The following is a 13642-nucleotide window of genomic DNA, read 5'->3' on the forward strand; positions in this document are numbered from 1 at the left end:
CGGCCGCCTTTCCGGCCCCGCCCACCCACCGGGCCCGCCCACCTCCGCCAGGTGCCCGCCTCGGCCTCCAAGGCCACGCCCCTCCCGCGGCTGGCGGCTCAGCGCTTCCGCTTCCGGTGGTGTGGTTGGCGGCTGTGATGGCGGCGGGTGGCAGTGACCCGAGGGCTGGCGATGTAGAGGAGGACGCCTCACAGCTTATCTTTCCCAAAGGTGGGGCCTGGGGCTGCCCGACTGCCCCTATCGTCCGGCTTGGTCGCCGCAGGCCTGGCGTTGCCGGCGCCCGACCAAGGTCTGGCCACGGCGGGCAGCCAGGCGTCCCCGGGCGGCGACGGGCGGGGGGGGCCTCGAGAGCGGGCCACCTAGGTTCGGCGCCTGCAGGCCTGGAGCCGTCGGCGCCCAGCCCACTCTGCCCCTGGGCGGCCTCTTGTACCTGTTGAAGTCGTTTATTTTCTCTGATAAACCGCAAGGTGCTGGAGGGCTGTGTCAGGCTAGACAAAGCCGGCACTGGTCGAAGCGGTAAGGACAGATTGTAATCAGTAATATGCTGTCGCAGTAGGGGAAGAGTCCAGCGTGGCCTAGGCTCAGCTTCGATTTGGCGTTTTAAAGGAAGAATGAGGGGATAGAGAGGGGGTGAGCGGGGCCTCGGCAGGGAAGTGAAAAATTACAGAAGGCGGGAAGGGGGGCTTTGGTCTATTTGAAACTCGTTTTGTTTGTTAACTGGCACTTAGGGAAGTTCGGCTTCTGCCCTCCCTCTGGGCTAGGAGACAGGGAGCCTCTCTTCAGGTGTCGGCTGGAGCAAACAGTCCGTTATTTTAGTGGCCTTGAGTTTTCACAGGCAGGCGCTTTAAAGGGGCTGGGGTGGGCCATGAGCTGTTAGCAATCATGTTGGTGTTTTGTTCAGGTCTTTATGGGCCAAGGTTGAGGCCTAGTGGAGAAGAGGGCTCAGAAGAGCCCGGCTAGTGATTGGTCAAGGAGGGACTCTTGTCAGATGGCAAGGAGTAAAGCACATTTTGCTATCAGGGAACTTCCTCAGTGCAGTGGGATGCACTTTGCTTGTAATTTAGAAACCCAAAATAAGCAGGAAGCTTAAGATTTTAAAATACCATATTTTACAGGTACTGAAAAACACGAAGTAAACAGGGGAAACCTTAACAACACCCTCCTGTTTTAAAAATTATTGTATCCGGGCTGCCCAGTGGCTTATCGGTTAAGTGCGCACGCTCGGCTACTGGCGGCCCTGGTTAGGATCCCAGTGCGCACCGTCGCACCGCTTCTCCGGCCATGCTGAGGCCGCGTCCCACATATAGCAACTAGAAGGATGTGCAGCTATGACATACAACTATCTACTGGGGCTTTGGGGAAGAAAAAGGAGGAGGATTGGCAATAGATGTTAGCTCAGAGCTCGTCTTCTTCAGCAAAAAGAGGAGGATTAGCACGGATGTTAGCTCAGGGCTGATCTTCCTCACACACACACAAAAAATTATTATATCCACAGTAACAAGTGAAACTCCACACCCCCTTCACCCAGAGGAAAGTACTGTAAACATTTTAGTGCTTATCTTCCCAGACTCATTTTATGCTTATTCATAAATATATACGTATACACTTTTTTCTTTGCAAAAATGCAATTATGCTGTAGAAATCCTACAGCTTTTTAAAAATTTGACTATATATTGTACAGAAGTCTTATTTTTTTAAAGGGCTAGATAGTACTTAATATATCTATTGATAGACTTATAGGTTGCTTCCAGTTTTTTATTTCATAGACTCAAGGTCAAATGTTTCTATAGGATAGCTTCATGGAAGTTTTTGGCATAATGGAAATATGTTTGTTTCTTTTTTAAGGTGTAATAACTAAGAGGGACATGGTTTTTCTTAATTTCATGGTAAATTAGGACAAATTTTTTGTACTTGAGTTTTATCTACCTACTTTTTATTTAGTTTTTTTTCACTCAAAATATTTGTTTTGATAAAATCAGGTAACATCTGATACACATGAACATTTTATTGAATTGGGTATAATTAGATCCTATCAATTAACAGTGTATCAGTTCTGAATATCTATCTTTAACTTCTCAGCTGATATAGGCATATAAAATGTTTATTATGTATTTTAGAATGTATGTAGATACATAGTATTTAACAGTAAGTAATGGGCCGGCCCGGTGGCTTATCGGTTAAGTGCGCGTGCTCTGCTGCTGGCGGCCTGGGTTCGGATCCCAGACACACACCGACGCACTGCTTCTCCGGCCATGCTGAGGCCGCGTCCCACGTACAGCAACTAGAAGGATGTGCAGCTATGACGTACAACTATCTATTGGGGCTTTGGCGAAAAATAAATAAATAAATAAAATTAAACAGTAAGTACTTAAAAGATAGGGAAAGTCTTTGCTGTAGGATGGAAAGTAAACAAATGTGTGATATTCCATTGTAGGACTGAAAGAATGGATGAGACGATTGAAAGCTTCTGAATACGTGTAGTGGTAGTTTTCACAAGCATATTTGCCTGCAAATAAAATTTGTCCTTCATCGGCATAATTAACAGCAACTGTATGGAAGAAATTAGGAAGTAAGCCATTTTTTCCAAAAAAGATTATATAATCCCAGTCACTCCCTCCCTCAACTAAAGAAATCCCCTAAACCATTTTATTCTAGAGAGAAAAATGTACATTATAAGAAGACCACCTGAAATTGCTACCCTTATCATAAAACATTTATTAATGGTTGTAATGAAGAATCTTTAAGAAAATTCCTAGATGAGGTACTGACCAAGGAATTGTTTTCCTTCTTACAGGAACAGGGATTAATAAATTGTTCTGAAAATATCTGCACAGAGGGAGAATAACATGCAGATTCCCTGATGTATTTCATTTTGTTTCCCAAATAAATTAAATTATGTATAATGTGTGTGTATATGGTTTCACCTAAAAAAAGGTTTGTTGGGATTAGCATGGGGAGAGGTCTTGGCTTCCTTCTCTCCACATTTATTGGTGCCACATCCCGGAAATGCGTCCCCAGGCCTCTGCGGTAGGTCTCAGGTACCCTTCTCCTCGGTCCTCAAAGTCAAAGTTTGGCTGCCTTGACCTTTCTTTTTTTTGAGAGATTGGCCCTGAGCTAACATCTGTTGCCAATTTTCCTCCTTTTTTCTTTTTTTCTCCCCAAGGCCCCCGTAGATAGTTGTATGTCATAGTTGTGCATCCTTCTAGTTGCTCTGTGTGGGATGCCGCCTCAGCATGGCTTCGTGAGCAGTGTGTAAGTCTGCACCCAGGATCCGAACCAGCGAACCCTGGACTGTCAAAGCAGAGCACACGAACTTAACCGCTATGCCGCTGGGCCGGCCCCTGCCTGGGCCTTTTATTGGTTGAAAGGAGTGAGGGTGATGTATAAATAGTTCTTGGGCATTGCTCTCAGTGAGGAATAGGGACCCGTGACTAGTCTCATGGTGTCCTGAAATTTCCATCCCACTACATTTAACAGGTAACTTTGGTTTAGTGCAGAAAGGGAGGCATTTCTAACTTTGGCCGATTTTCCAGTAGCCTTAAATTCTTATTAATAACTCTTATTTAGCCTCTTAATTCTCATTTTCTTTTTTTTTTTTTTTTTGTGTGAGGAAGATGGGCCCTGAGCTAACATCCGTTGCCAATCCTCCTGTTTTTTGCTGAGGAAGACTGGCCCTGGGCTAACATCTGTGCCCATCCTCCTCTACTGTATATGGGACGCCGCCACAGCATGGCTTGACAAGAGGTGCGTCAGTGCGCACCCGGGATCCGAACCTGTGAACCCCGGGCCACCGAAGTGGAGTGCGTGAACTTAACAGCTACACACGCCACTGGGCAGGCCTTTAATTTCCATTTTCTAAGGCTTTGTTAGTGCTGCAGCCTCAGAAGCTGAGACCGACCTACTAATTAGCTGCTGCTCGTTTTTTTGTTGTTGTTCCCCATTATGTCACTTATTACTCTTACATCAGTGATTTGGGGTCGTACAGTCCAGATGTTGAATGCCTCCTCCACTGATTGCTCTGAGGCAGTAGTTTATTCACCTGTATTAACACCACCTCAGCTGCTTGGACTAGAATTAACTCTGAGGTTCCTCTTGTTTGAGCTGTGCTGCCCTCAGGTAGAAAATAGCTTTTGGGTGCCTATTATATTCAGTAGCAATAAGAACCTTTTCGAATAAAAATACTGTTTCCTCCTGACACCCACCCCCCCCACCCCCGCTCCCCAGCTCCCCACACATAGGCGTTGTGGAAGGGGAGTGAAGCTCTTGTGACCTGGCCTGAGAACTGGAAAGGCATTATTCTGATGGCAGTGTTAGTGAGTTCCCCAATAGTAAACATACATCACATGTAAACGCCAGATTTCAGGTAATTTTGGATTCTTCTCACTGTTGCTTCCTCTTCAGTGTGGGATTATGAACATGAACTCGTGTTTATGAATGGTTCCTACTCTGGGGGAACTCACTGATAACGAGAAGGCGGATAAAAACCAGCTCTAATACTTATGGTAATAAATATTAAGAACATATACTCCTATGGGAATGTAGGGGAGATGATGATTTTCCCAAGGAGATAATACTATTTTTAACAGTGTTATTCTGAAAATATAGGAAAAGGTAGCCATATATTATGGAAAGGAGTCATGGGTATCTTTTTCTCCTTCACACCTAGTTTTTAAAGGTTGCTTCTAGTTATTCTTATTGGTCAAGAGGATTTTTTTAAGTGAGTATCAAGGGCAAGAGATCTGTGCAGTGGTAAATATTTGAATTAGGTTTAGTTGATAGATGACATTAGACTATGAAATCCAGAGGTCAGGGGCTACTAGACACAAGCCCAATGCCTAGTAGTACATAATAGGCAGTGACGTGGGTGAATGAGCAAATAATAGATTTGTGTAGATACAAAAATAGAATTTGGGGTACATTATTAATCTGTGTTTCCAAACATTGGCCCTCTGTTAACATGTAATAATTCTTGAGAGAGTATATCAGCATTGTGGAACTAGAAAGATTATGAGCTCCTGCAAGCTAAAGGGAAATAATTGTTGGTTGTGCTCCATTTTGAACTCAATAACTGGCCTAATTTGGATAATGATGTATCTTTATTTTTTTATTATTTTTGTGTGTGTGTGAGGATGATGATGTATCATTACTTAATAGCATGTTGAGGTCAGATTCTTTAATGTTAGAAACTGTCTAGCCCAAATGAGCTAAATTTTAGTATTTTATGAACTCCACTGTGCCTTGTGGTACACAAATCTGGATGAAGGTAAAGTGGGATATGAAGCCTCTGGATTTCTGCAGGGACAGAGACCTGCTGTTAGTCTCAAAGGCAAAATGAACATTTGGAAGCTGACTTTTGAAGGAATATTTTCAGCTGACATGTATGCTTCTCACAAATAGAGTTTGAAACAGCTGAGACGCTTCTAAATTCAGAAGTTCATATGCTTCTGGAGCATCGAAAGCAACAGAATGAGAGTGCAGAGGATGAACAGGAACTTTCTGAGGTCTTCATGAAAACTTTAAACTACACAGCCCGATTCAGTCGTTTCAAAAACAGAGAGACCATTGCCAGTGTCCGTAGGTGAGTGCCAAAAGAAAGTTTTTATTAATCTGCAGGTAGAATGCTGTCCTCCACCCCACCCCTTCCTTGGGTATCATCTGTAGGTTTAATGTAAGTAAAATAATATCTTTGTCAAAAATTTTAAAATTGCTTATGAGGCCAAAATCCTCTTTGGCCGCTTCCTCCTATACCCCAAATCCCAGTTATCTCCTCGCAAAATAACTATTAGCAGTTTGTTGTCAGCCCTCTAGATCTTCTTCCATGCATTCACATTCATATATACACCTATCGAAAACACATAGCATCTGTTCCTTGGAGTTTTGTTTTCCTTTTTTAAAGTGGGCTTATTTATTTGTTATTCACCTGAAATGTCTTAGAGATCTTTATATGTTAATAAATATAAAGCACAAGCATTCTTTCTGGATCTTTGCTTTATCTTTAAAAACGTGACCAGCTTTTAGTATCTGTTCCTAAGGCGTTGCTTCTCACATGGGATTGAGAAGCAATGCCTGGGAAACGGTGATGTGCTGGGCCATATAGGAGGCCAAGGAACAACATCCCATCTTCCTGAAGTATCAGTTTCACTTGTTGATGGGTGATTTAAAACATTTCTACATTGGGGCCGGCCCCGTGGCATAGCAGTTAAGTGCGCGTGCTCCACTGCTGGCGGCCCGGGTTTGGATCCCGGGTGCCCACTGACGCACTGCTTGTCACGCCATGCTGTGGTGGCATCCCATATAAAGTGGAGGAAGATGGGCACAGATGTTAGCCCAGGGCCGGTCTCCCTCAGCAAAAAAGGGGAGGATTGGTATGGATGTTAGCTCAGGGCTGATTTTCCTCACAAAAAAAAAAAAAAATCTACATTAAAGCAAACAGATACCAGCATATTGTGGAGTAAAACAAAAGATGTATATGAATTCTTTCTTTCTTTTTTTTTTTCCTTTGCTGAGGAAGATTCTCCCTGTGCTAACATCTGTTGCCAATCTTTCTCTTTTTGTATGTGAGCTACTGCCACAACATGGCCACTGACAGACGAGTGGTGTAGGTCCATGCCCAAGAACCAAACCCGGGCCACCAAAGTGGAGTGCACAGAACTTAACCACTCGGCCACTGGGCTGTCCCTATATATGAATTCTGGAATTAAATCATGAGACTTAACAACCTTGCAGTTGCAGAAAGTCATTTGAGCCTATGCCCCCAGGTTGCCTAAGGGCACTTGTTTGCTCTACTCTGGTGAAAATGTTTGAGATGTACTGTCCTTAGGAAAAGCAAATGGACAAAAAGATGTATATACAGAGATACTGTTCAGAGAGCTATTTATAATAGCCAAAGGTTAAAAAAACAACCTAAATATTCAACAGTAATTAAATAAATTGTGGAAAATTCATTTGATGGGCTACTATATTATCATTAAAAATTGTGGTAGAGGAGGGAGATGTTCCAGCCAAAGAGGCACAACACAGTCCCAAATAGCAAATAATTCTGTTTGGCTGAAAATGTAGAGCATGACAGTGAAGTTGGGGAAAATTAAACTGGAGGGTGATTCATGGGCCAGATTGGGTCTTGTAAGCTTGGAAGGCACTGAAAATTTGGTCGAGAGGAATGACTTCATTGGATTGGTGTTTCAGAAAGTTTGCTGGCTGCTGTGACATAGAGGGAACCTTGGAGGGGACTGAGGTTGCAGCTGTAATTCAGGTCAGAGATGGTGGTTGCCTGAATGAAGGTAATGGCAGCCAATCTAACCATAATGGAAAGATTGCAAGTGCTCTACTTTTTCTCTTCCTTGAAGCTAGCTACCTTTGATCCTCTGTTTCCTATTCATGATTTGATTTTTGTTTGTTTTGATTTTCTTCCCTATGATCAGCTTGTTGCTCCAGAAGAAGCTTCATAAGTTTGAGTTGGCCTGTTTGGCCAACCTTTGTCCAGAGACTGCTGAGGAGTCCAAGGCTCTGATCCCAAGGTTAGTACCAGTTGTGATAAGTTCTGTGTGTATTGTGTAAATTCTTACAAGTAGAATTACTGTGTCTAAAAGGTGTGTGTGTTTAAAATCTGGATAGATGTCACCAGCATCAAATGAGAGTGCCTTTTTTAACAGAGTACGGTGCTTTTTCTTTTTTTTTTTTTTTTTTTTTTTTTGGTGAGGAAGATTAGCCCTGAGCTAACATCCAATGTCAATCCTTCTCTTTTTTGCTGTGGAAGATTGGGCCTGGGCTCACATCCATGCCCATTTTCCTTTAGTTTATATGGGATGCTGCTACAGCAGGGCTTGACAAGTGCTGTGTTGGTGTGTGCCCAGGATCCAAACCTGTGAACCTCGGGCCGTTGAAGTGGAGTGCGCGCACTTAACTGCTACACCACCGGGCCGGCCCTGAGAATGATAGCACACCAACTGTTACCAAAAATGTGAAACAGCTGAAACTCTTAGACACTGATGGTAGGAGTGCAAATTAGTACAGTCACTTTGGAGAGCAATTTAGCTACATGTAGTAAAGTTAAAGATGAATATACCCCATGTTCCAAAAATCCATTCCTGGGTACATGCCCTAAAAGCAACTCCTGCAGTTTAAAGGGAGATGTGTATTCCAGTGTTAGTGCATTAGAATTGCAGCATTGTTAGTGATAGCAGAAACTTGGCAACGACAATCTGTCAGTCAACAAGAGAATAGATAAATCATTGTGTGATCATACGTTTATTATATAGCAGTGAAATAATTAATGAACTAGAACAACATGGAATAATGTCCTACAAATGCTGGAATGAATTTTGAGTGAGAAAAATTGTGGAAGGATATATACAGTATAATGCCATTTCTTATAAAGTTTAAAAACAATGCTGCGTATTGCTTATAGATGCATTTACATGTACGTATAGTAAGTCTAGAAATTTGTATAGGAATGATAAATACCAAATTTAGGATAATGATTACTTCTGGGGAAGGAGGGGCAGGTGTTGGCATGGGGGAGCATACAGAGCCATCAGTTTGTTCCTGTTATGTTTATTAAAGACACCTAAATCAAGTAGGGATAACTGTTAAGGTTACTTATTTTCTATACCTTTTATATGTTTGAAATACTTCATAATCCTTTTATAAAGATTTTATTTATTTATTTTTCCCCCAAAGCCCCAGTAGATAGTTGTATGTCATAGCTGCACATCCTTCTAGTTGCTGTATGTGGGACGCGACCTTAGCATGGCCAGAGAAGCGGTGCGTCGGTGCGCGCCCGGGATCCAAACCCGGGCCGCCAGCAGCGGAGCTCACGCACTTAACCGCTAAGCCACGGGGCCAGCCCCATAATCCTTTTAAAAGGAAAGGCAGGAAAGAAATAGTTGAAATGTAAAAGTGTCACTGTTTGTAAATGGTGAGGTGGGCATGTGGTGCTCAAAGCTGAGCATGTATTGAAGCAGCATGGAAACATTGTCCATCACTAAGATACTCGTTTCTTTTGGTTTTCTTCTTGTAGCCTCGAGGGACGGTTTGAAGATGAGGAGCTACAGCAGATTCTTGATGATATCCAGACCAAGCGCAGCTTTCAATATTAATCTCCAGACATCACTCTTCTGCTAAGGGAACCACATCCCCAGCACAGCACCACTGTCCTGGGGTCTGGAGTTCACTTGCACAGAAATTCTATTGCAGAAGACACTTGGGCTTGGGCTTGATTTAGGTTGCTGTTTCAAACTTAACAGTTGGACCGTGATGACCATTTAATCTTGGAGAGGCCTTGCAATGGCTGCCTGTGGCTTCCTGAGCTTGCCTCTGGGAAGAGTGAGGCGGGGTGATGTGCATATAAGCTACGCTATGGACTACCTCATTCCGTGGTTTTTGGCCCCTGTGTTATTTTTGATTCCTAATATTTTATGTTTTAATTTCAATGTGTTTATGGTTTTTGAAACTAAACTAGAACATACAAAACTGGTATGGGAAAAAACAGTCTTACCTAAATGCAAAAGGAAGAATTAAATCAGACGTGTATCATTATTCGAAATTCTTAAGGTAAGGATGATAAGTATTGTAGTGTTAATGACTGTAAGAGAGCCTTGGCATCATTGTGCTTAACCCAGGAAGCAAGGAAGAAGCTCACCATGGGAAGCAATTCCACTTGAGGATAACTGTGCTAAGGATTGTGGGGCCCATAGCCTTGAGGTAGACAGGTTCTTTGGCTTTTTTCTTGGACTGTTGCAGAATGTAGATTTGGAGTACGTGGTCCTAAAGCACTTATTATGTTAGTCCTAAATTAAGATTTTTCCTTCATAGGCCAGATGTGAAGGTCTGAACACTTTGAATTCTCCTTGTGTAGGGCATCCAGTCCAAACCTCTGGCTTACTGCTTGGCCGCAGGTCTTCTCTAGTAGGGGTGATTTGGAAGGAGGGAGCCTGCCCCTTCCTGAGCCACTCCAATGAAGTCACTCGATCTGAGGCTAGTTGGGGGTAAACTTTAGTACCTAACGTTCTAGTCTTGATTTTTCTGAAGGGAAATATGCCTGTTTTCTTCACAATTTAGGGACTTTTCTTGGGAGCACTTGTAGGCTCCAAATGAGTTCATGATCCAAGGGAAAGGTTGAGGAAACAACAAAGTTGGCTTTACAGGTCAAGATCGTTTTATGTCAGCTGCTGGGTAAGGCAAAAATAAAATATTTTTATAAATGCTGAAATTCTGAAATGACGTGGTTTCTAAGTCACTAATATTCTTGATCAATATTGGAAGGAAATGTCAATTAGACGTCAATTTAAAACAGTTTTTGAAGGAAATAATCGTGGCAACTTGGCATCCTTGGGCACCTTCGCTTCTTTGAGAGTCATCAGTGTTCTCGGCTGTAAAATGTATATAATGATAATATCTATTCCAAACATATGTTGAGAAGATTGAATGAGAAAATTACTAAAAAGAGCCTATTGGAGTCTGACGTATATTATGCCCCAATATGTGTTAGCTGTTATTAGTATCTCAGTCAGATGTGCAAGTATATATAGGTGATTAAGTCACCTTGCTTCATAGAAATTAGTGCAAGAATTCGGTAGTGTATCAGCTGGTATTGGTATCAGACTGTGAAAACAAACCAAATTTCTTACTCCTAAATCTGCAGGATTATTTTTTAAGAGAGGCAATTACATGTGCAAGTTGGCACCAAGCAGTGGAACGGACAGAGCAAGCCTGGAAGGCACACCTGAGTTACAGTCCAGGTGCGTGTGCTATATGGCGAGGGAATAGTGCAGTGCCACCATCTTCACTGGTGCGCCCACCTGTGTGCCAGGAGTCTGTGCTACCCCCGACAGTATTCAAGTCTGTAAAGTGCATGGCACAGAGAGGCACTAATAAGTGGTAGTAAGATGATTAGAAGGAGATTTGAAAAAAAAAAAACAGCTCATATTAGGGAATTACTTGTGAAAGCAGCCTCATGCTATGTTATAGATTCAAAGCCTGGTCAACACATTCCGCTGGACATTGTTCTCTGCAGTCCTGGACAGCAGCTCACTGTTCAGTCAGTTGGAGACCCTGCAGAGTCTTTAATCATCTGTGAGACACTGTTGGACTCACTGTATTGTGTTTGCAAAAGCAGAATTCACGGACGCATTGAAACAAAGCAAAAGATGTCAAGTTGTCCAACCCTTACATCACCAGAAAACTAAATTAACCAGAAGGACCTTTTCTGAAAGTTCTAGTCCTTCTGGTTTTATTAAACTTGGGGCTTGAAAAATAGCATTACTGGATGGGGTCTTAGCACAGTCTATTCTAATTAAACATTATTAATGTTTTAAGCTTATTTATGAAACCATTTAAGCCTACATAAAGACTTGTCTGTGAATAGTCATTGCAGCATTATTCGTAATAGCCAAAAACTGGAAACAATCTGAATGCCCACCACCTGGTGAATGGAGACACAAAAATGTAACATATCCATACAAGTGGAACACTGTTTCACAATAAAAAGGAACAAACTACTAAAAGCCACTGGAGCCCACAGGATATGCCAGGGGTGTGCCATAGTTTTTCAACTTAGGAAAAGTATTAAACATAACAAAAGCTGAAAGACTAGTACATTGGTCACCTATGTGTTCATCACCTACATTTAACAAGATAACATTTGTAATACTGGCTTTATCTGTATTTTTGTTAGGAAGCGTTTGAAAGCAGACAGCATGACACTTCATTGAAATACTTAAGCATGCGTTTTTTTACTTTCCTCTGTAAGTAGAATTATTTCGCTTAGGAACATCGACAAGAATTTCCTGATATTTAATATTCAATTCATATTCACGTTTCCTCTGGGGAGAGTACTGGGCCAAAGGTCAGTCCCAGTGTTGGTATAATTTAGTGTTATATAAAAGCAGTTATAATTAAGGCTCTAAAGTGACGCTTGACTTGTGAAAAATATTGAAGGAATACCTGTTACTGCCTTCAAGTTGCTGTAAGGAGCTCTGGACAAAAATACGTGTATGCAACCCTAGATGAAAAATGGGCCCAGGTAGATTGCCAGCCCTGTGTAGTGTTTGATCAGTAATGTGTCTGCATGTAGCTCTTCATCTCTTCCTCCATCATCAGCAGGAGGGCAGTTTGGAACTAAATAGGCAGAATGGGTGAACGGTGACAGCAGAGGGAAGGCAAGTCTGCTGTATGCCACCAAACCTCGAGTAACATTCAGACTAGAGTTATGTGTCCCTCATTTCCTTTTGCATGGCAGTGAGTAGATACTTATTCATAAATGTTAGTTGAGTAAGTACACAGACCCCATTTTCACAAGGGTCCATGTGGACCTGCAGGGAGAGCAAGAATGTATCTGAAACAAAATTGGAGGAAAGGGCTCCATTGAAATAGAGTCAAGGTGGTGGAGAAACAGCCCAGAAGACACCTGGGGATTTTGAAAGACAAGGCAAAGCTGTCCAACAGAACTTTCTGCAAGATAGGAATATTTTATATCTGCACTGTCCAATATGGTAGCTGCTAGCCACATGTAGCTGTTGAGCACTTGAGCCTAGTCAGGAACTGAACTTTAATTTTAATTAAAAAAATGAAATAGTCGAATGTAGCTAGTGGCTACTGTATTGGACAGCACAGCGCTTAGATCCGAACACAAATGGCCTGCAGGCCATTGAAATCAAACAGGATTTTAGCAAGATTAACAGTGCTCACAAGAGCAACGGTAGTAACGGGAGACCATCATTAATCAAAATTTAGTTCCCAAACTTCTGAAATCCAAAAATGTATATCACTTTCTATATATCCCTGAGTCCAATTTTTCTGTATAATACAAGTTCTGTTTTTAAAAATCTTCCTCTTCTCTACTACTAATGCTCATAGACAAAATTATGAAAGCTGTTTTAAGAAAACATTTAAGAGTAGTGAAAAGATTTTGGTGAGAACCTCTTTTCTAATTAATTTTGCCTTTTAGTAGGCTAATAACTTTTGTGTTGAATTTAAAAAACAAAATCCCAAGATGTAACACCTTTTAGGCTTCCAGTATTCATATTTTGTAATTCTAATAAATGTGTCCAGGCACAGGATACTTCTAGATTCTTGGGCTGATGACCTTTTAAATTCAGACCAACCTCTGGGCTGGCCCCGTGGCTTAGCGGTTAAGTGCGCGCGCTCCGCTGCTGGCGGCCCCGGTTCGATCCCGGGCGCACACCGACACACCGCTTCTCTGGCCATGCTGAGGCCGCGTCCCACATACAGCAACTAGAAGGATGTGCAGCTATGACATACAACTATCTACTGGGGCTTTGGGGGGAAAAATAAATAAATAAAATTATAAATTCAGACCAACCTCTGTCTCCCCAGCCATATCACACCAGCCTGTGGCCATGCATGTCCTAAATACATTCTCCTTGTTAACAGAGAACTTCACAGTTCTCCATATTCAAAGGCAACTGAAGTTATGAGATATTTGAAAAATAATACTTTCTAACCTTAGTGATAAAAAAGATGGAAAGACTTGATTATGTAAAAATTGAAAACTAAAATCACTAACTTAAAAGGCAACAGACTGATAAAATGTATAGCAGAGAAGACAGGCAAAGGGTAAAGATGTTTATTTTATAAAAAGCTTTTAAAAATAAATTTTAAAATATTAAGACCCCAATTTTAA

At 42.0% G+C, this 13642-nt stretch overlaps 1 protein-coding gene across 1 annotated transcript; it reads left to right on the forward strand.

Moving 5' to 3' along the window:
- Positions 1-117: 117 nt before the first annotated feature.
- POLR2D (RNA polymerase II subunit D) lies at positions 118-10210 on the forward strand. The gene is made up of 4 exons (XM_004423936.3): positions 118-210; positions 5398-5578; positions 7422-7517; positions 9020-10210. The coding sequence occupies exons 1-4, from the start codon at positions 138-140 to the stop codon at positions 9096-9098; spliced, it is 429 nt and encodes a 142-aa protein (XP_004423993.1). The 5' UTR covers positions 118-137; the 3' UTR covers positions 9099-10210.
- Positions 10211-13642: the final 3432 nt, after the last annotated feature.

This window comes from Ceratotherium simum, chromosome 9, assembly GCF_057802395.1.
Source record: "Ceratotherium simum simum isolate JZ-2026a chromosome 9, ASM5780239v1, whole genome shotgun sequence".
Taxonomy (NCBI): Eukaryota; Metazoa; Chordata; class Mammalia; order Perissodactyla; family Rhinocerotidae; genus Ceratotherium; species Ceratotherium simum.